Genomic DNA, 22381 nt, shown 5'->3' on the forward strand with positions numbered 1-22381 from the left:
TCCCCCCCCCCGGCTCCAATGTTACCTACCACCAACGGGTTTTCCCGCCAGCGGGAGAGTGCCTAATTGGCCCATCGGGGGGGGCTTTTGAGTATACTATATCTAACCCTGTAGGCTTAATATTAGTTATTCTTAACAGTGAATATGTTTATGCTACCATAGATCTCACAATAAAGTAAAACCCTCTTGGAAGTGTGTGCTAAGTGATTGACTGTGGGTCCTGACATTCTGTTAAGAATCCACCTTTCCCCTACTGAGTCGCATCTCTCACCGAGATGAGTGACGCTGAGGAGAAAATTGTTCCTACAATGACTTGGGAGTGAAGTCCTGACTACTCAGACGGAGGTGCCGGTGACAACCACCCCGCCAGCAACTACCCCGCCAACGACTCACGGTCTCAGGACTGTACCGAAGTCGGTTGTCCACCCATCTGTTTATGACTCCTTTGGGGCCGAGACAACCGAGAGGGCAACCGTAGCTGCCCTGGTCCTTACAGTGGGGCCAATTCCACCCTGATTTGATGGAAGAAACTTGGCCAGGGACCTCGGAGAGACAGCGCACCTCCCCAGAGGAGGATGGATCTCTCCTGCAGCGGTTAGAGGCCGTAGAGCACGAACGGCAACAACTGCGGCGGGAACTCGAGGAGGGGGTCCTGGCTATCCCAGGGATGGTGGTGCAGGCGCTGCGAGCGGAACGTGGGGAGCAGCAACCAATCCTGGCCCCTCCTCTCCCCCCCCCAGCTGCTGGCCAACCAAGCGTACCAGGGCCGGGGCCTGGGGACCAACCGATTGTCCCGGTACCTGCTCCAGCCGAGGTTCCCGTACCCAGGCCAACGAGCCCAAGAGGTCCTATGCTTCATTGTCCAAAAGATCTGATCGAGGCGACGTTCGATGGGAACCCGGAAGACCTCTCCTATTTTGTGGTCCAAGTGATGAAATCCGTGGAACGGTGGGGCCACCTATTCCCAGACGAGGCTAGCCGAGTGGATGCTATCACTGCGCAGCTCCGAGGCGCTGTGGCCGCTTGGTACGTGAGCTTGCATAACGCAAGAGTTAGTGAATGTGGACGCTTTTATGTGGGTGTTGCATGCCCAATTCGAGGACCGGAACACTGGCCCAAAAGCCAAAACATTCCTCCAAACCCTGAAACAGGGGCAGCAGTCCGTGAGGGAGTACTTGTCGGAATTCAAGCTTCACACGGCCAAAGTCCAGAATTGGCCGGACCAGGTCCTAGCTGAACTGTATCGGGTGGGGCTAAACCCAGAAATACGTGAGACTGTCCTTCGAGCAGTGGACCCGATCTCGCTAACAGCGTGGATGCAAGAAGCCGAAAGCGCCAAGGGGCGCTTACACACACTGCATCTGGATATGGCCACAGCGGTCGGGAAGCCGAGCCCCAATCCTGTTATAAAGGGGAAGCAGGTGAGACCCGTTGAGACGCTCAGGAACCAACGCCTGAAGCAGGGGCTATGTCTGCGGTGTGGAGAACGGGGCCACTTTGCAGCCGACTGCAGCCTCATGGGCCAAGGTAAACTGGCGCCGACGGAAATGACTAAGGCACGGATGAGCACCCTGGCGAGAAAACCTTTGGGAAAGCCTAAGTTCACTAAAGCACTCCAAGTGGCGGTGGAAGTGATCGAGGAGAACACCAGCGAGGACAAGCCTGCCGAACTGGTGGGGAAAGGCCAGGTCCTGCTGTGAGAGGTGCAGAGCAGCAGGGCCCGATCCCGGCTGCACCAAAAGCGGTGAGCAGCTATCCCCCCCTCTTTTTTGTGACTGTGACTCTCCTAAACCCAGCCTTGGGGACCCACATCAAAGTAAGGGGGCTCACTGACTCAGGGTGTGGGAGAGACCTCATTAACCCGTCCCTGGTCTCGGGGTTGGACGCCAAGGTTGCCTGAGCCACTGATCTTTACCCAGATGGATGGGTCCTCAATGAAAGAACCGTGCGAGCTCGAGACTGTACCACTGCGGTTGGGGGCGGGGTAGCACTGGGAGGAATGTTAGTTTTTCATTACCCCCACAGCCAGATTCCCCCTAGTATTGGGGATCCCATGGCTACATGCGCACGACCCCTACATTTTATGTGACGAGGGGAAGGTGTAGTTCATTTACCCCTGCTGTAACTCGCACCGTTGGGAACAACAGTGGGGACCCCAACCTGTGGTCAAAGCCCCTCGTGTGTGCCTGGCCCGGGAAGAATTAAGGTCTATCCCTCCGGAGTACCGCGATCTAGCACGGGTGTTTGAAGAGGAAGAAGTGGACAAACTGCCCCCCCATAGACATTCCAATTGTAGTATCAAACTGTTGCCAGGGCACAAACTGCCGAAGGGGCGCATTTATGCAATGGGGCAGGCGGAGAAAGACGAGCTCTGCAAATTCATTGACAAGAACCTAGCACGTGGGTTTATTAGACCAGCATCCTCCCTGTTTGCGGCCCCAGTTTTGTATAGGAAAAAGAAGGGCGGGGGGTTGAGGCTATGCACGGATTATAGAGGACTAAATGCAGTTTCATCCACCAACGCCTACTCATTAAAGACTTGCTTGCAGAAGCTTCCAAAGGGAAAATCTTCTCCAAACTGGACCTCCGGGATGTGTACTTTTGTGTGTGCATAAGGGAGGGGGATGAACACAAAATGGCGTTCAATACGCCCTTGAGCCAGTTCGAATACTGAGTGATGCCATTTGGTCTCCAGGGTGCTCCGGGGGTATTTATGAACTTAATTAACGAGGTGCTGCACAAACATCTGTTTAAGGGGGCCCTCGTTTACTTAGACGACATTTTACTGTATTCCCCCGACCTCTCCTCGCACAGAAAATTGGTGCGGGAGGTGCTCTAGACGTTGCACAAGCACAAGCTGTTGGATAAACTCTCTAAGTGTGAATTTCAGAAAATGGCCATTGACTTTCTTGGCTATCGTATATCTGAAAAGGGGTTAGAGATGGACCCAGGGAAAAAGAGGGACGTGCTGGGGTGGGAGGCACCACGCACACGCCATCAACTCCAATCCTTCCTTGGATTTTCCAAGTTTTACAGAAATGTTTTGGCAAATTTTGCACAGATCAGCTTGCCCCTCACAGACTTATTAAAAACCAAGGGAAAAGATCCGGAGGCAACCAAACCGGGAGCGAAACTGCAATGGTCGAGTGAATGCCAAGAGGCGTTCACCCATTTGAAAGCCTTGTTCATGTCAGAGCCCATATTGGCCCACCTCAATGAAAATAAAAAATTCATCGTACGAGTCGATACCTCCGATGTGGCGATTGGAGGCGCGATTTTGCAGGAGGGGGATGATGGACTGTTACACCCCCTTGCATATGTGTCTTGGTAAGTTTAACGAGACTGAGAGAAATTGGTCAGTGTGGGACAAGGAGGCAGGGGTGATCTAATTAGCGTTGTCGACGTGGAGACACTGGCTGGAGGGGGCCCATGTGCCGTTTGAGGTCTGGACGGATCATAAAAACCTCGAAGTACTCAAAACCCCTCGCAACCTAAATGCCAAACAGCTGTGGTGGGCCGATTTTCCCCTCTAAGTTTCATTTTACACTTCACCACTTTCCGGGCACAGCTAAGTCGCTGGCCGATGCACTCTCCTGCCTCCCCCAACATGACTGCCAACGGGAGGTTATCCTGGACTCCGTGATCACGCCTTCGCAGCTCGGGGGGGCGGTACAGCCGTGCGGTGGTCTCCCCCCGGGATCACGTTTCCACCCCCTGCTCCTCCCCTCTCCCCTCCCCGGGGGAGCCGGCATGGACGGCCTGTTTTGCAGCAGCTTTCTCTGAAGAGGATCGACTTGAGGTGGAAACTGCCGGGGGATGGGAGGAGAAAACTGATGGTTGCTGGCAGTGTTCCCTCTAAGCTGAGTTAGAGTGAGCTACTTCCAAATTTTTTAGCCTCCGGCTCACAGATTTTTGTCTTAGCTCAGGAACAATGGCTCCAGGGCAAAGTAATTTATGCAGTAGCCAAATTGCTCACTCACAACTTTATTGCCCATGGCTCACAAAGTAGAATTTTTGCTCACAAGACTCTCCAGCTTAGACGGAACATTGGTTGCTGGTATCGCAACTCTAAACCTTTAGTCCTAAAAGCTCTGAGGAGGGAGGTACTGGCAACGGCGCACGGGTCTAAACTGGCCGGGCATTCCGGGTTTGTGAAGTCCGTGCACCTATTACAAAGACAATTTTGGTGGCCCTTCATGCACAAAGACTTATCATCATTTGTGAAATCCTTCAGATCTGTGTCATGTGCAAACCCCGACCGGGTAAGTCACCAGGATTACTGAAACCTCTCCTGACTCCTGCACACCCATGGGAGGTAATCTCCATGGATTTCATCACGGATCTACCCCCGAGTAAGACTATGACTGTCGTTTGGGTTATTGTGGACCTGTTTAGTAAACAGGTGCACTTTGTCCCATTTGCTTCTTTGCCCACGGCTAAGGCCCTTGCAAGGGCGTTCCTGCAACACATTGTGTGCCTCCACACGCTCCCGAGCAAGATAATCTCCGACAGAGGGACGCAATTTATATCTTGTTTTTGGGGGGAGTTGTTGGCACTCATGGGGGTGGAACGGGCCATGAGTAGCAGTAAACACCCAGAGACTGATGGATAAATCAAACATTGGAACAATATTTGCGCTGTTTCACCAATTACCAACAAGATGATTGGGTCGAATTGCTGCCCCTGGCAGAATTTTGTTACAATAACACGTGCCATTCTTCCACTGGGATGTCCCCGTTTAAGGCGCTCTATGGTTATGATAGTCCCCCTCTCCCTTTCCTTGAGGGGGCAGATTTAGGACCGGGGGATGCTGCCCAGTGGTGCCAAAACCTTCAGAATTCGTGGCCGGTGTTGATCAAAACACTTAATGCAGCCAAAGATGCATACAAGATCCAAGCTGACAGGAAAAGTGTGGAGGGTTGGGCTCTGCAGCCTGGTGACTTGGTGTATGTGTCTACAAAGAACATCAAAGTGTTGCGCCCCAGCCGCAAATTTGGCTGGAAGTTTATTGGACCGTTTCCAGTGAAACGTGTGATCAATGAGGTGGCCGTGGAACTTGAGCTCCCTAAGAACCTGAGAAACATCCATTCTGTCTTTCATTTCAGCCTTCTGAAATGTGCACTGGGATCGAGTCCATGGCGTCCCTCAAAACCTGTACCACCTCCCATTTTGGTGGAGGGCGAGGAACATTTTGAAATCTCTGCAATCTTGGACTCTAAGTTGAAATGTGGCAAACTCTTCTATTTAGTTGAATGGTTGGACTTTGGACCCCAGCACCGTGAATGGGTGGAAGTAGGGGATATTCGGGCCCCTTGACTCCTTCAAGAGTTTCACCGAGCCTTCCTGGACAAACCGGGAGGTCTCCCGGACTAACCAGGAGATCTCCCGGAATGCCCGGGAGGTTCTCCTGGACTTGGCGGGAGATGGGTTTGGGGGGGGCAGGATGTCAGCTACGCTGCCATTAGGTTTATGGGTTCCAGTTCACTTGCTTGACCTGTGTACCAGCCAGGCCCGCATTCCATTCCCCTTGGCGCCTCTGCTCCTTATCTCTGACCTTGTAGCTCCCTCCCTTGTGTAGTGTCTTCCCATATTTCAACCGTGGGACCACTTTCGCTTCTTCGCCAACCCACTAACGGGTTTTCCCACCAGCGGGAGAGTGCCTAATTGGCCCATCGATTGGGGGGGGGCCCTCTTTTGAGTATACTAACCCTGTAGGCTTAATATTAGTTATTCTTAACAGTGAATATGTTTATGCTACCACAGTTCTCACAATAAAGTAAAACCTTCTTGGAAGTGTGTGCTAAGTGTGACTGTGGGTCCTGACAGGCTGTGATGGTGGATGTGTCCAGGCCCTTGAAATCTGAAATCAATCCCAGGAACTTGGCCACGCTTCATATCCTTACCATTAAAGAACTTGATGATATCGGTGAAGTCCATGTTGTTATCACGGATAATCTCTCGATAGAGCTCCACCAGTGCTAAGGCAATGAAAAGGACAAAATGTTCTGAAGAGATGTGCTTTGCTGCCCAAATAACTTCCCACACTGCAAATACATCCTCGTACAACAATTCTGAATGAGGGGAACAAACATTACAGAAAAAAGCATCCAATTACTTAAACAGATCAGCGTCAACAATTATTTGCTTTTTCTTTCACCAAGGACTTCCTCCCCCCTGCCCAGTACAAGTTAAGAAAAGTATAAACCATGTTTTTAGGTGCATTAAGTGCACTGTAACTCGCCACAGCAGCTGTGACTTCAAGCTTTTGGAGGCCCACTAAAACCACCAACTTCATTTTTGTGGGGTGGGGGATTTAAAACCCTTTTGGCATTTAGAAAAAACTCTCATGGCCCCATCGGCACAAGCCCTGCACATCTTAGCAAGCATCTTTCTCTGACAAGCTCAGCTGGCCCTAAAAGTCTGTGGGGAGAGCTCTGCCTGCCTGCCTGCCTACCTGCCTGCAGTCTCTGTGGTTGACCCCACAGCTCCGCTAGAGCGCGGCACAGTCTGTGATGACTCCCCCTTCCCTGTAGAACTACCTGCTCAGGGAGAGCCCAGCATTATAAAACATTCAGGGAAAGCCAGGGAACTGGTCTTTCTCAAGTTGCCAAGCTAGGATAGTGGCCCACATGGGGAGGGGGCATTCTTAGCTTTCAAATGCAGTCCCATGTCGTGAACAAGGAAGTGGGATATCAATGGTTAAAAAGAAGGACAACGCAACAAGAGCTCACCTCGTTTAAAATCCAGCAGGAACCAGCGATAGCAGAAATAGAAGTGAGTGTAGTCGCCATTCTGATGCATTAGTTCAAAAAGCTCAGAGTCCAGAATCTTTTGGAGGAAAAAGAACCCGAGAAGGTCAGACTAGCAAAGGAAACACGGATGATGGGTGGCAGTTCAGGCCGGCAAGAGACACCTAGTCAGGTCCCCTCACCTTTGCCTTGCTGAGAATTCAGCCCTGGGCCGCTGGTTCAGGCTCAGCCTCTTGGACCCAGGGTGTGTGTGTGTGTGTGGGGGGGGAGATCCTAGCAAGACTTGACTGTTTTCTTTAGGAACACCCCAGTTTTGACTTGTCACCAAGAACCTTATGACATCTGACACTATCAGACGCTGCTGGCATTTGCAAGAACAGGCTAATATCCCTTGGGGAAATATCTTCTTATGGTTTTTCTGCTGCATGATTATTCCTCTTTTTTCCTATTTGTCTTAAAATACATTTATTTAAAAAATTGAAGTCATTCTATTTCATAGGAGAAGAGAAAGGCTGGAAGAAAGTGGAGGGAGTGGTTGAAATGCAAGGAAACAGCTTGCCCCCATCTCTTCTGGATCTTCGCCCTGAGACTCCTGGAGACCAGGGAGGGGAACGGGCAGAGCCTCTGCACTGCATGACAAAAATATCCATTCCCCCCCCCCCCCAATCTCCAAGGTCAGGGAGCTGGTGAGAAATTCAGGCCTGACCTTCACGGGCTGATGCTCTGACTCAGTAAAAGGCAGCGCTTTCCCCTGGAGTGTGTGTGAGTCACTCCCAGCAGAACAGGAAGCTGCAACCCGGAAGCGGAGCGACCTGGCAACCGTGGAAAGGGGCGGGAGAGGCCAAAGGTGTGAGTATGAATTGTGAGCAGACTCTGGAAACCAGAGACTGCATTGCAACAAGTCAAGGCACAGACCCATCCAGCTCAGCATGGTCTCTCCTCTGACTGGTGGCCGCTGCTCCAGGCCTGAGGAAGACCAGTGCTCCAAAGAGCATGAAGCCACAGGTCACATCACAGGCTGGGCCCCTCCAAGACTGGTATGACAGGGGGGGCCCAGACCATGATGGGAAGGGACTCGGAATCAATGTTCCCTCTAAGCGGTGGAGTCTTGTGAGCAAAAATTCTACTTTGTGAGCTGCTGGCATTAAAGTTGGGAGTGAGCAATTTGGCTGCTGCATAAATCGATTTGCTCAGGAGCCATCCTTCCTGAGCTAAGACAAAAATGTGTGAGCTGGTGGCTAAAAAACTGTGAGCTAGCTCTCACTAACTCAACTTAGAGGGAACACTGCTCAAAATCCCTACCCTGCTGTGAAGCAAACTGGGCGATGGGGTCTCACAGGGTGGGTGAGAGGATAAAATGGAAAATCACCTCTGCTCCCTGAAGGCAGAGATAGATGGAGAGAGAGAGACAGCAGAAGTGGGACGGGCTGCAGGACAGAGGAGAGCGTCAGACCCTGGAGAGCCAGGTACGGATTGCCAACCTGCCATGGAAGCCTGCTGGGTGGCTGCCGGCCAGCCACCTCCTCCCACCCTCACAGGGTCCCCCCCCCGACCCAACCGAAGGGGGGTGGTGAGGATGCAATGGGGGGGGGGGGGGGGGGAATGAAGCAAGCTGCTCTGGGGAGAAAACCTCTTGGGTATAAATGAAATAAATAAGAAAAGGAACGGGGGGGGGCTGTTGGACGATTTGTTAGCGGACAGAGGAGGGGGGCACAGAGCTCATCTGCCCAGTATTTTCATTCTACAACCTGCCACCCACTTGCAGGACTCACCTGGATCAGTGACCGCATGTTTGCAAAATGGGTGTCCATGGCACCCCCGTTGGGGAAATTTTGGCTCATTCTTTTCATCAGGTGAGAGAAGCAGCTGTAGGCCAATTCATCTGGAAGCAACCCAAGACAGACAGACGTGAACATACAACCAAGGGGCCATCAAGAAGTAATGAAAATGTCAGTTTTTAAATCTGTTTTTTTAGACAATTTGGCTATTAAAACGAATAGGCATTGGAATAAGACTTCAAAATAGAGGTCTTTTCTAGATGACTTACAATTTCATATAGAAAAGCTCCCATGCACAGTGAAGAATGTCGGTGATAAACAGGTTGATTAACCTGTAACTGGTGATCTTTGAGTGGTCATGTGTGCAATCACACCTGTGGGGGGGGGGAAGGGCACCAGCGTTACCCATTGGTAACTTTTAACGAGCCCTAAATCCTTCCTTCCCACCCTCCACCCTCAAGGCACACACGGGGCTCCACCGCGCAGAGCCCGGGGCTCCTCCCAGTTCCTTCTAACCACTGAAAACCCCCTAGAAAGGTACGAGTAGGCTGACAGCGGAGGGGAAAGTTGGGCAGGTAGTGTGAATGCACAGATGACCACTTGAAGATCACCAGTTACAGGTAAGCAACCTGTTTATCTTCTTCATGGTCTCCGTGCATCACACCTGCAGGAAAGTAGCAAGCTCATGACTTACTGGAGCAGGGTGCTGGCAGCTACTCAATGCAATACTGATCAAAGAACTGACTGACCCACTTGAGCCCCTCGACAGGCACCCAGAGCGTAGTGCCAAATGAAGGTGTTTGGAGTCACCCATGTAGCAGCTCTGTATATATCCTGTAAGGGGACCCCTTTAAGAAACACTGTCGAGGTGGCTAGGGCTCTCGCAAAATGTGCCCTAACGGGCCCCAGCATGGGTTGTTTTGCCAGCAGGTAACAAAGTTTTATAGCTTCCACTATCCATTTTGACAGGCGTTGGGCCGAAATGCGAAGTCCTCTATTCTGCAGGGCACAGGAGACAAAAAGGTGAGAGCCCCTGCGGTCTGGTTTGGTCCTGTGCAAGCAGAACAGAAGAGCGTGTTTTACATCCTGGGAGTGGAGGAGACGGTCCACGGCATCCTTAGGATTGGAGAAGAAATCCAGGAATAGGATGTCCGCCTGGAGATGGAACTCTGAAACCACCTTCGGAAGAAACCAGATGTCTGGGCACAGAGTAACACTGTTACTGTAGAATCGCAGGTAAGGTGAATCATGTTGGAGTGCTGTAAGCTCACCCCCTCTCTGGGCCGACGTGATGACCATAAGGAAGGCAGTTTTTCAGGCAAGCAGCCCAGCCGGAGTTCACAAGAGGCTAGAAGCTCAAATGGTTTGCCCATCAGTTTCCATCAGTTTGCCCATCAGACAGGAGGAGGTCCCAGGCTAGAACAGGGAGCTTAAGTGGGGGATGCATGCGCAGTGGACCCCGAAGGAACCGTTTTGAGTGTGGGTGAGTAAAAACAGAAAGATTATCCACTGGTTGATGGTAAGCCAAAATGGCAGCTAAGTAGACCCGTATAGAGGAGTAACTTAGTCCAGAATCTACTCGAGAAAGTAATAAGTCAAAAACTAACAGCATTCTCTGACGAAAGAGGGGACACTCCGGCGAACTTGGCAAATATTGCCCATTTGTAGGCATATGACCATCTGGTGGACAGTTGTCTACTGTTAAGTATGATAGTCACTCTGTCAGAGAAAGGTTGAGAGTAGGCATGTGCATTCGGGTTTACCAACCCGGAAAAAAAACTTTTTCGGGTTTTCGGCATTCTGAAACAGCCTCCTGAGCTGTTTCAGAAAGCCGAAAAATAAGTGCCAAAAAACCCCAAACTTTTTAGGGAATCCTGAAAAACGGCACTGGGGCACTTTAAACTTTAAAGGGCGCCATTCTTGCAGACAGCCAATCACTGCAATGCATTTCAAAATGCATTGCAGCTTGCAACTTTTTGCAAGCCAGTTGTTGCTGCTGCTGGCTTCAGTTGTGAAGCCAGGGACGGAGCACTGGTGGCCAAAAGTTTTCACCCAGATCAATGAAACTGGTGTGTTTCCCTCTGGTTGGAAACTGAGTATTGTATTCCCAATCGATAAGAAAGGTGATAAGGCCAATCCAAAAAATTACTGCCCCATAAGCCTGTTGAATATAGCTGCAAAACTTTATAGTAAGTACCTTCTACACAGGTTGGAGGACTGGGACTGTCAGCTAGCTGCCATGTTTTGCTTGTTCCCTTCTCTGATCCTGGCTTGCTCACTGCTCTGCCGCTTGCAGTAAATATTGCTAGGGAGACCGCGAGAGCCAGTACTGCCAGACGGCGTTATCGGTCTGGCCTTGTGAAGGAGGGAGGCCCATTGGTCAGCTGGCCACCTGGCTGCTGTTGCGGCCCACTCAAAGGCCTCCAAGTAGGCCTCCACGTCGTCTTCGGGGCCCAGACGGGTCAACGCGGGCCAGGGGGTCTTTGCCTGTGCCGGACCTCCGGTGCCCCCTGCTGCGGCCTGGCCGATGGCCTGCACCACTTGGTGCAAATCCCGCATCATGGTGGTTTGAGCTTGCTGTTGCTGCTGAGTAATGTCGCGGAGCAGCTGGGCCTGATGTTCGGCCATCCATTGCCCCAATTGTGCGAGATCCATGGGTACTTCTCGGGGCTGTGTTTGCGGTGGTCGTACCTTCACTGAGTCCTGACTAGCCGAAGACGTGTCAGACTCGTCTGACGAAGGGGCGTCGTCCGTTTCGGTGGCTGCCACGTTCGGCGGTCTGGACGACGGTGGTTGCCACCCGGGAGGGCGTGGCAAGAGCGGGCGGGGGCGCAGTAGCGGGTCTACTCTGCCCGCATACTCCACCACGTTGTGGCGCTCTCCGAGCTCCCGTCCAGGGTTGTTGCCCGTAGCCGTGTCGCCTCCTGCAGTATCGAGGTCGTGCCGTCCTGGCGCAGGTGCTGGGGCCGCAGTTAGGCTCCTGGAGGGAACGTCTACAGCAGACAGAGCTTGCCTCAGACACAGGCTTGGCAGAGGGTTATGTCACCCTCTTTAGCCTGCCCTGGGTCTGGCCCCGCTGTCCGCTAGCTCCCTCTCTCTCACTCAACCGTGCGACCACGCTCTCAGCCAGTCCAGTGCCTCCTCATCGGCTTGCTCTGCCTCCGTCTTTATTTCCTCCAGCCCTCCTGGCTTCCCCAGCACCTGGGCCCTGCCCCCGCCTAAAGGCAGGGACGCCACCCCGCCCTCCCCTTGCAGTGCAGAGGATCCTTGTGCGGCGGCTTCTCTCACGGCATCCTCCCGGGTTGTCTGCGGCGTGTGGGGGCGGGCCCTGGCTCGTCCAGACGTTCCCGGGCCGCCGACTGTGCACTTGCTCTCGGCCCCGCGTTGTCCGTTGGCCCTGGCTCTGGCTCCAGGTGGCTGGTGCTCCCTCGTCGTTGCCGGCTCCTTTGCTGCTTCCCCGACGGCGGCCGGAGGTCGTGCCGGCTGTCGGGAGTGGGCGGCTGCCTCCGTGAGGTAGGGGGGAAACCGGGTGGTTGGGGCGGGGCGGTGTTTCTCTCCCGTGGCTCCCCCCCCCCCCCCCCGAGCCTGTCCCGCCCGGAACCGGGACACCTTGCGACCCTCAGGAACTGTCTGTGATGAGGTCAGATGTTGAAAAGGAAGTAGGTGTCCTGGAGGTCTAGCGTGGTCATCTAAGCCCCTTCTTTGAAGAGTGAAAGGATGTTCTGCAGGGGGGATCATTCAGAATTTGTGGTGAGCAATAAAACTGTTTAGCACACTCAGGTCCATGATGGGACCCTTCTTGGGGACTGTAAAGTACCAGGAGTAAAATCCAAGGCCTCTGGATATTCAAGGAACCACTTCAATGGCATCTTTTGTCAAGAGGTTCTGGACCATTTGGACCAGGGCTGGGACCATGACCTGGTTTTGGATGAGTGGGTAGGGCCTGTAACCTCAAGGTTGCAAGAACATTTGATGCTTTTGTCCATTTCTTGTAGTATCCGTGGTGGAGTAAAAGAGACACTGACCATCGAAGGGCAGGTCTTCTATATAGGAACAGGTGTCTTGTTGGAGTGATGCTGAATGAAGCCAGGAATGTCTACATAGAGCTATGGTGGAAGACGTCCACAGTGTGCTTGGAAGAGTTTAGTTGCTGCTTCGTGAGGATCATACCTTTGGAGGCATCGGGCTAGCAGCTGTTTGCTACCAGGAAGAGAGTGGGCAGGAGTTCTGAGAGCTGCTCCTAAAGAGAATATTGGTACCTGCTCATGCAGGCCATGTAATTTGTGTTTTTGATCCCCAAAGCTCTGGCAGAATAAGATTTCCTGCCAAAAGCGTCCAGTTTCCTGCTTTTCCCCCCCACAGGGGCTGAATACGTACACTTGGAGGTGGAGGTGACCACCACAGAGTTGGGTTGAGGATGACAAGACAGAAATTCAGCCCTGGTGTCCTGGACCCTGCATGCGTGGTCCAGGCAACTTGAGGAAACGGGTGTGGAGGAAGGCTTGTGCCAAGGTGATTTAGCTGCTTGCAGGATGACATTCGTCACAGGTAGGGAGAGAACTGTGGAGGTATCCAGCTGTACTATGTTGAAGACAAAGTCTGTGACCGTCTGCATGGGCTGGACAATGGACAGGCCCAGTGTGTGGGCCATGCATCTGACCAGTTCCCCACAGGACTGGAGGTCTTCAGATGGGGAGAAGGGGAGGTTGTCCTGAACTTGGATGGGAGGGGATCCTGTGGATGATGAGTGGACGTCGGAGTCCTCTTTGCCAGAGCCCCTCTCTGAAGAAATATCAGATACTGCTGAATTGGAGAAGCCTTGTGCCAGGTCCTTATCTCCCTTTGGAGGTGGTACCGAAGGTGCCTGAGCAGGCTTTGGTGGCGGGGGTGGTGCCAAAACTGTAGGTGTTGCCTTGTGCTTTTTAGATGGGGGGATGCATTCCTTCAATGCTGAACGCTTCAGGGTCAGTGGTGGTAGTACCGGCCCTGAGGGGATTGGGGTCAATGGGACACTGAGAGGAGCTGTGTCACAGAGTCAGTGTGCACCAGGGAGCCCAACCGATGGATGGGGAGGCCAGGAGGCAGCACCTCCATAGCAAGGTTCAGTGCTGGTGACAATCACCCCATCAGGGCATTGAGCCACAGGGTAGAGGGGTCATGGTGGAGACTCTTAGGCCGTGGCCTTCCGTGGCTTGGCACTTTTGCCCTCCTTGCATGCTGAGGCGTTCGATCTCGATGCAGAGCCCAAGCACTTCGATGTTGAGTGGTTGGTACTGATTTGCCCCGGTGCCGGGATGGCCATCAAGGGTCCTGGTGTTGACTCAATTCCATCTTGGGGAGTGTGAGTGGCCATCAATTCAATCAGTGCCACCCAGTGTCTTGTGAGTCTGTCAGGAGAACTTGGTGCAGTGGGTGCACAAATCTGTCAGGGTCAACAGCAGGCAGGTCCAAACACACTCTCCTGAAAAGGCTATGTTTTATGGGAATATTGGCCTGTTGCCATGCAATACAGGTACGTTGTCAGGAATAACGATTATTGCAAGGGGCTCCATACATATACTCTGATGCTGCATCTAGCTAAGCAAATGAAATCCAAGCGCATGCGCGGGAATCCTCCCGGCGGGATATTACATTATGAACGGGAGACTCACCCCAATCCCTTGAGAGCAGAAATATTCACACCCATGGTGGAATCCAAGCCTTCCCTTCCCTTCAAGGTGATACTGATAACGTTGTCTGGCTGAACCAGTTCACATGGGAAAAGCGCACCTCCCTTATGTTACCCACAGTAGCTAAGCAAAGCAAGCATGTGCGGCTGCGCAAAAGTCAGCCTCCCATCTACGTCCCTTCCCAGGCTTATCAAAGACCTCGATGGGAACATGATGGGTCTGCTTGGGGTCACTTCGAAGCTCCCCGAGCTCAGCCGTGGGTCATAAACACTGTCCCGACTCCAACTCCCCGGCAACGACCAAGTAGCCTGCGTGGAGTCCCCCAAGTGGTGGCCCCAATCCCGGTCCTTGCAGCGGTAGGATACTCCCTTCCCCAAATGCACTGGGATAAACGACACTGCCGGCTGACGGGTGGTTCCTCCATCAGTAGTCACCGGCCCTCCAGGGCTCGCAGTCATCATCGGGGCCGTTGTCACTGGCACCCCGTACCCGTAGTCATCGGGAGGAGGATGGGTGCCGTCGTTGTGGGTACCGTCATGGGCACCGTCGTGGGCACTGTAGTGGGTACCATAGTAGGCACCCCCGTACCACCGGAACCGCTCATCCCGGTTAGGAGAGACTCGGGCCGATGGACAAAAATGGATTCCTGACAATTCTGTCAGGGTCAACAGCAAGCAGGTCCAAACATACTCTGTTTGGCTATGTTTTATTAGAGTACTAATCTGTTGCCAAGTGGTACAGGTACATTGTCAGGAATAACGCTTATTGCAAGGGGCTCCATACATATACTCTGATGCTGCATCTAGCTAAGCAAAAAAATCCAATCGCGCGCACGGGAATCCTCCCGGCGGGATATTACATCATGAATGGGAGACTCACCCCAATCCCTTGAGAGCAGAAATATTCACACCCGTAGTGGAATCCAAGCCCTCCCTTCCCTTCAAGGTGATACTGATAACGCTGTCTGGCTGAACCAGTTTGCACGGGAAAAGCGCACCTCCCTTATGTTACCCACGGTAGCTAAGCAAAGCAAGCATGTGTGGCTGCGCAAAAGTCAGGGTCGAAAGGAAGCATGGCAGTATGGTGGCCTTCCCCCAAGCAAAGGAGGCACAGAGAGTGTCTGTCCGCGGGGGTGAGTTTACTTCCGCACTCTTCACAACGCCTGAAGAAGCCCCAAGCTTTTGCCACAGGCCACGTGGTGGGGCAGAATGGCAGGGGGGGGGACGGGAAGGGAGGGCATGACGATGGCTCTTACACCCGCTCTTACACGAAGGAAGGAAGGCTGGTGTCACGACTGAGAAGTTCACCAACCGTGATGAAAAGTGACTGCTTGGCACGGCGTTCAGAAGAGTGGGCGGTGGAGCCCTGCGTGTGCCTCGGGGGCAGAGCGCAGGAAATAAGGATTTAGGGCTTGTTCAAAGTTACTGATGGGTCAGGTGCAGGTGCCCTTTCCCCCCAAAGGTGTGATGCACAGAGACCACAAAGAAGATCTTAAATTTTGCATTCCTTCTACATTCCCTCTTACAGCAACACATTGAAAGCACAACAGCCTTGAAAAACTCAAACCTTTAACTCTCAGCCACACAGACTTCATTTGGCCCCTCCTGGTTAATCAGCAACAAAAGCTTCAGCTGTAGATGAATCTGCCCTGATTAAAGCAGCCCGTACAAAGACGGAAGGAGCCACGTCTGGACCAAACCTCGGTTCAAACTGCAGAGCCCGGCCCATCGGCCCCAAGTGGCTTCCTCGCTGGCCAGCCCAACGGTTAAGCTGCCGCGGAACTCCGGGCCTGCCCTGGAACACATCGGGGAAAGAAACATCTGGGTCGCCTTACCCTTGTCGAGTATAACCATCAGGGGAGCCAGAAGGTCACACATTCCTTGGACATAGCCAACATCTAAATGTTCCCAAACGTAACTGCAACAGAGGGAAGGAGGGAGAGACCACTAGAAATTCCTCTTAAATGAGCTGCTGCTAATGGAAGTCAGGTGGACAACCTTCAAAGCATTTCACAAAAATGGCAGGGAACTTTGCAGAAACAACCTCAGAGTGGGGTGGGTGGGGTGGATTCTGAATCAAAATTCTTTTGAATGTGAATGTGTTTTCTGGAGACGAACATGGCCCCACTGAAGAAGCATTTGGCTTTCAAGGACATCATGGGCAACCTTTCAATCAAGTGCCAGTTCTTCTTGAATGAAGCGTGAGCCAAATCCATCCTGTAATCATTATATTGATACTCCACCAGAGGGTGCAGGGCACAGTTAAAATTGGGACCACAGCACACGTGGAGGAGGGGAGTCAGCCTTCCTTCCCTCCCAACATCTCCCCCCTCTATGAAATAATCTGGGGGTGGGGGTGGGGTGGTACTTGGGGAAATGCCACGTTTCCAGGAATACACACAGATTCCCCCCAACAAGCTCAATGGCTCTCGGAAAATGGCACAGAGGGAAAGGCTGATTTCTCCATGTGCTTCCGTGCACGACCTGCTTAGGAATTAGAACTCACGTGGGATTGTGTTGCATCTGACACAGGGTGGGGACCAATGTTCCCTCTAAGCCGAGTTAGTGTGAGCTAGCTCACAGTTGTTTAGCCTCCAGCTCAGACATTTTTGTCTTCGCTCAGGAAGCAGGGCTCCAGAGCAAACTAATTTATGCAGTAGCCAAATCGCTCGCTCACAACTTTGATGCCAGTAGCTCACAAAGGAGAATTTTTGCTCACAGGACTCTACAGCTTAGAGGGAACATTGGTGGGGACCCAGATCCAACCTGCGTATGAAGAGGTCAATTCCAGGAGGCCTTCACTTTAAACGCACCTGCACATGATGTTCCGAAGTTTCTCCAGTTTCTCAGCAGTGAAGTACCAGTAATTTCGGTCGCACCTTTGGACATCTTTATCGATTCTGTGCAAGTTTAAGGCAACAGTGTCCAACATTTCTATCTGGAAGAGACAAATGTAACTAGCCAACTCACTGACAAGGCAAACATGTGTGCCCCCATTTGGTCTGAGAAGAGAGAAGGAAAAGGCAGAATTGTTTTTTTCTTCTCTTTGTGCAAGTAACCAGAACAGAGAAGTGACTGCTGTTGAAGCCACACAGAGATACAGCTAGAAGGAGCAGGACTTTAGTACAACATGCGTATATTCATTTGTGAAAGTGCAGACAATGAGGACTAGAAACTGTTAAACCCCCGCCCTGAAAATGCAAACAAATTTGGGGAAATTCTGTGTAGAAGATACTCAGTTAAGCAATTCAGACTGTGATCAGGGTAGGCCCATAGCCATGGTGATGCAAAAGGGGGCTGGTCCCCATCAATCATTTGTCATGTACCTCCAATCAGCACTAGGAGTTGGTGTGAAATCTGTCACAAGAGTTTCTTCTGCCAATGAGGGAAGGCATCTCCCTCCCTTCTCCCACCTCCCTCCCCAGCTTTTCCTTTGCACTTTGCTACCTGCATGAAGCAGTTGCTTCCGTGTGCTCAGAGGCACGTGACACAGTCGTTTTCGTGCCTTAGCTCACTAGCATGTGCCAGCCACGGATTCCCCCCATTATCAGCACGTCAGGTAGGAACATATTTTTTTTTGCTTTATTTTTGCCTGGGGGGAGTGTTCAAAGGTGGTTGGAAACAGGGGGTGGGGAGTTGGGCGGTGGCCGCATCCTCTGTATCCTGCCTTGTGAAGCAGCCCTTACGGGGGGGGGGGGGGGGGAGGTGACCTCTGGGGTCTGGGGATCACTTGTCCTTCTGGGGGATCTCTAGGCCCCACCTGTTGCATTCCAGGGTGAGTTGAAATCGGAAACGAAAAGGGAGTTGTTAAAGAAGAAATGACAGAATCAAAAGGGAGAAGCGAGAGAAGAGCGGGGCTGCACCCATGGGGAGAAGAGGCCCAATCAGCCCGCAAAAACCTGTCTCACCACCCCTGCTCTCCAGTGTAAATTCTCTATGTGAAAAAGGAAGGAGTTGAGGCACACAGTGTGAATCCTCCTGTCACAACTCTGCCAGGGGTGAATTCTCTATGCAGTTGGCTAGAATAGAACTAGCCGTTATCAGGGCTGAAGACGCCTGCAGGGGCTGCGTGGGGGGGGGGGCGGTGTCGGCAGGCGGATGGGACATGTTGGAGTCAAGCAGAGAGAAAGAGGTTAAGGGACGAAGGGGTAAAAATGGGGTTGTGGCAGACTCAGCACGGCTTACGGCATGGCTTCCTTTCTTTGGAACCCCATGTTCTGCATTGCTTGACACAGCACGTCTGTTACTTTTTTGTACTTTTCTAGCTTTTGGAATCCTGGTCCTATGACATTCCTTATTAGGTCTCTCATGCTATTCAATTACATTGTTTTATGTCACGTAATCCACTTTGAGTCTCAAGTAGAAAACTGATAAATAAATTATAAAGTAAATTAATAATGATGAGCTCACCACCACTGTACTCATCCACCCCCCCCCCCCACCCCCCCCCCCCCCGGCCACCCTAGTAAAAATTTTCTGGCTCCAGGCCTGGATCAGGGATCTGAAAACTCACGACACAGAATAAGAGGTAGAAAACAGATCCAGTCTCTGGGTCTGGCTGAGTCTGTGTGACTGAACATTTATCTTCCAGTAAGTACTACAAAATGTCAGATTAGTAAGAAACTGTGAGGCTCCAGGCCTTTACACACTTACCTGGGAATAACTGAACGTATAAGGGACAGTCTTCCAAGTAAATATGCACAGGACCATGCTAGAAGTAATGCAATTATTTGATTTTGCATAATTTACAGCCTGATTCTATGCAATTTTTGGAACTGATGACTGTGAGGCATGAAACCAGAGATCATATGTTTGCAGCACAAACATTGTGCACAAAACAGGATTATTTGTATTTATTTATTGCATTGTTTCACCCCCACCTTCCTCCATGGGGCGCAAGCTTGTGTGCCCTGCTCTCTGCTCCTCACAGGGAGAGGCTGAGAGAGAAGATCCGGCTCCTGGTCTCTCGGTGGCTGTTCAGACAGGGTGGGGATGTGAACCCGGGCCCTGCCTCCCCAGTCGCAGCCCATCACACACACCTGCCTCCGGTCTTTGTATCTACGAATATCTATGAGAAAAGGACTCGAGGTAGGTTTTGTACACATTTTTCTCTTGGCTCTTCTCCAAGTGGCACCCAGAGTTCTCCTTATCCCCAATTTGATCCTCACACCAACCCTATGAGGTAGGCGAGGCTGAGAGAGAATCCCTGGGCCAAGTCCACCCAGAGAGCTGACTGTCTGAGTGGGGATTCATCCTGCGGCCCAGGCCTGGGACCAGAGCGAGATCTCTCTCTCGCTTGCTCCCTCGACGGGGGTGGCAGAACAGTTGGACAGCTGGGCTAGTATCCCGGAAGGCCATGGGTGACATCCACCACGAGGTTGCTACGTGACCTTGAGCCAGTCACACTCAGCCTGACCTACCTCACAGGGCTGAGGTGAGGATAACATGGGAAGGGAGAGCCACCCTCAGCAATTTGGAGGAACGGAAGGCTAGAAATGCACTCGGCAGATTTATCTCACTGCCCTTAGGGTCGCTCCATTCTCACGCATGTCTGTTCTAAAGGGTTCAGCGTAGACACATATACTTTAATAACTCCCTACAGGAGACGGTGTGTGTTTTCCTGCCACAGAGCAAGCCCAGACACTTCCTGCTTTTTGGGAAACCACATGAACCACCATGATCTCCTGGGGATCCGCCACGCCAGGGACTGAGCCCTGGACCCTCTGCATGCCTCGCATACCTCCTGCTTCTTCACCTCTGCATGTAAAGCTGCCAGACAGCAGCTCACCAGACTCAGCGAGTTCTGCTTTGCCTGGCAAAGGCTCTGTGGAGCCCCAAACACGGGAAGGCAGTCACCTGCACCTGCTACACCCCCCACCCACACACACACACACCTTTAGCAGGATCTCACCGTGTAAGCGGCAGAGCAGACAGAAAGGGTCTCCTCCGCGGGCGCCCGACTCTCCACCAGGGAGCACAGTGATTCCTCGGTCACCGAGCTGTCGGATTCCAAGCTCTTTGTCTTCTGAGCCTGCTCTGCGCCTGGCCTTTGCGGATCAGTGCCGCCTTCTTCCTCCATGCCATCCTCGAAGCAGACACTCTGCCCGTCGTCAATGCTGGACAGGATGCCCGAGGTGACGGAGTAATTCCGAGAGGAAGGCAGGCCGGAGTCGGGGGAGTCGAATTCCACTGAGGGCTGCTGCTCCAGCACGGCCACCACCGTGGGCACATCGACGCTCCCTCCCGCCAAAGAGGGGCCCGCCGGCACTTTCGGCTCCTGCGGCACAGAGTCCATTTCCTCAACAGATATAAAGACCTGCAGGCGATTGGTTTCCAGCAGAGGGGGAAGGAGAAAGGACGTGATTAGCAAAAGGACCCGAAAGGTCAGCAGGAAAGGAATCCCTAAAAGGGGGGGGATATTGATTCCCCCTCCCCACAACCAGAAAAATAAAAATGCTGAAATTCTTCCAGTATTCGCTCACAATGAAAATACAATAATTTAGTGGAGGCAAGTGAATATTTATGGTGTAAAAAGGGGAACATGGAACCAGAACCAAACATGATTCTTTGAAAAAGAAAACAAAATCTTTAAGTCAAGATCTCTTGGAGGGGTGGGTGAAATACTAGAATGATCAGTACATGAAAGGAAAGCCTTTTATGGACTAAAATGGTACTTAGAGACACATAACAAAATGGGAAAGGACAGAGGGGAAGAGCTGTGAATAACCCATAGATGAACCCTGCACATCACGAGAGGGAGGGCAGGAAGGGTTGCCTCAGTGCTTAGTTCTCGGGGCCCTTTCTTACACGCCCGGGGAAATGCCGATCGCCACTTTGGGGGTCAGGAAGCAATTCTTCTCCAGGCCAGTTTGGCTGGAGGGTTTTTGTCATCTTCTGGGCGTGGAACAGGGGTCACTGGGTGTGTGTGTGTGTGGGGGGGAAGTATTTGTGAATTCCCTGCATTGTGTAGGCGGTTGGACTAGATGTCCCTGGAGGTCCCTTCCAACTCTATTAATCCAGCAGCTACCGATGGCAGCTCTGCAGATCTACCTATAGCAGCAACAAGGGGTCATGTGGCCTGACTGAGTGGATGAGACAGGCCACGCCTTACATCATTGCTGATGGTGGAGTCCCTGTGGATCAGCCGTTGCACGTGGCTATCTATGCTGCTGCCGGAGGAGAACTTGGTGACCGGCTGAGACTCCTTCTCCCGCAGCTTCACAATCGTCTCACAGGCTTTCCACTCAGCCATGACCTTCTTGTACTGGAGCATAATTTCCTCATCCACCTTAAAAAACAAACAAACAGGAAAGGGAGCTCTGTTGGGGTCAAATCTTCATATAGTCTTGGGGAAAGCATTGAGAATTCTCACTTCCGCGGTACAGTCGCGAGAGTTATCCAGGGAACACACACCGATTTGCATGCAACAGAGCAACTGGCGTCCCTCACCAGCATTCCACGAGAGTTCTGGAATCCAAGGAGAAAGAGCGCATCTCCCCTCCCCTGGCCAAATGGGATGCCAGCCCTTCTGGCAAGATCTTGCAAACACAGGAAGCGGCTTCTGACGGAGGAGTCGGCACTTTGGTCCCTCTAGGTCAGCACCGGTTGCTCTGGCTGGCAGTGCCCACGACCAGGGCCACACTTTGTGCTCTCCCTCACCGCTGGCATCCTCCAAGAGAAGCAGCAGCCTGTCTGGGGGTTCCCCCTGCCGAGCCCGGGGGATGAGCTCCAAGTCAAGCCCTGGGGGGGGGGCCTCTGCTCCAGGCAGCAGAACGGAGCCCTCCAATCCGGTGGGCAGATCAGGAGGGGGGCTCCCTTCCACGCCACAGATCAATCCCTGCACCAGCGTCCAGACTGCGGGCGTTCTTCCAGAGAGAGGCGGAAGGGAGGGAAGTGGGGGGCTTGGGGACTGGGGACAGAAGACACGCAGACGAGACCCAAGAGACACAACCTCTTTGAGGAAGCCGCAGAGCTTTCCCTTCCCTGCCCACCTCAGCAGTCAGGATATACCCACCCGATCCATCTCCTTTTTGGTCATGCCGAACTTGTAGTGCCCCAGTAAAAATGGCCACACCTCCTTTCGGATTTCATGCTGCACCCCACCGTAGTAAACCCGCCGCAGCAGTTCCAATTCCTTGTAATTCTAACGGGAGGGGGGGGAGGAATTAAAATTAAGAAAAAACACA

At 52.4% G+C, this 22381-nt stretch overlaps 1 protein-coding gene across 1 annotated transcript in view; it reads right to left on the reverse strand.

Moving 5' to 3' along the window:
- SGSM2 (small G protein signaling modulator 2) overlaps positions 1-22381 on the reverse strand; it is a 131768-nt gene that overhangs the window by 1260 nt on the left and 108127 nt on the right. Inside the window, exons 16-23 of the mRNA XM_015421912.1 lie at positions 22210-22338; positions 21307-21483; positions 20107-20511; positions 17009-17133; positions 16031-16113; positions 8522-8631; positions 6732-6828; positions 5904-6071 (exon numbers count right to left, since the gene is read on the reverse strand). Of these exons, the coding sequence (XP_015277398.1) occupies positions 5904-6071; positions 6732-6828; positions 8522-8631; positions 16031-16113; positions 17009-17133; positions 20107-20511; positions 21307-21483; positions 22210-22338 (1294 nt within the window). The remainder of the gene's footprint in view (positions 1-5903; positions 6072-6731; positions 6829-8521; positions 8632-16030; positions 16114-17008; positions 17134-20106; positions 20512-21306; positions 21484-22209; positions 22339-22381) is intronic.

The sequence above is a fragment of the Gekko japonicus genome, unplaced genomic scaffold, assembly GCF_001447785.1.
Source record: "Gekko japonicus isolate JY-2015 unplaced genomic scaffold, Gekko_japonicus_V1.1 scaffold43, whole genome shotgun sequence".
Classification (NCBI taxonomy): domain Eukaryota; kingdom Metazoa; phylum Chordata; class Lepidosauria; order Squamata; family Gekkonidae; genus Gekko; species Gekko japonicus.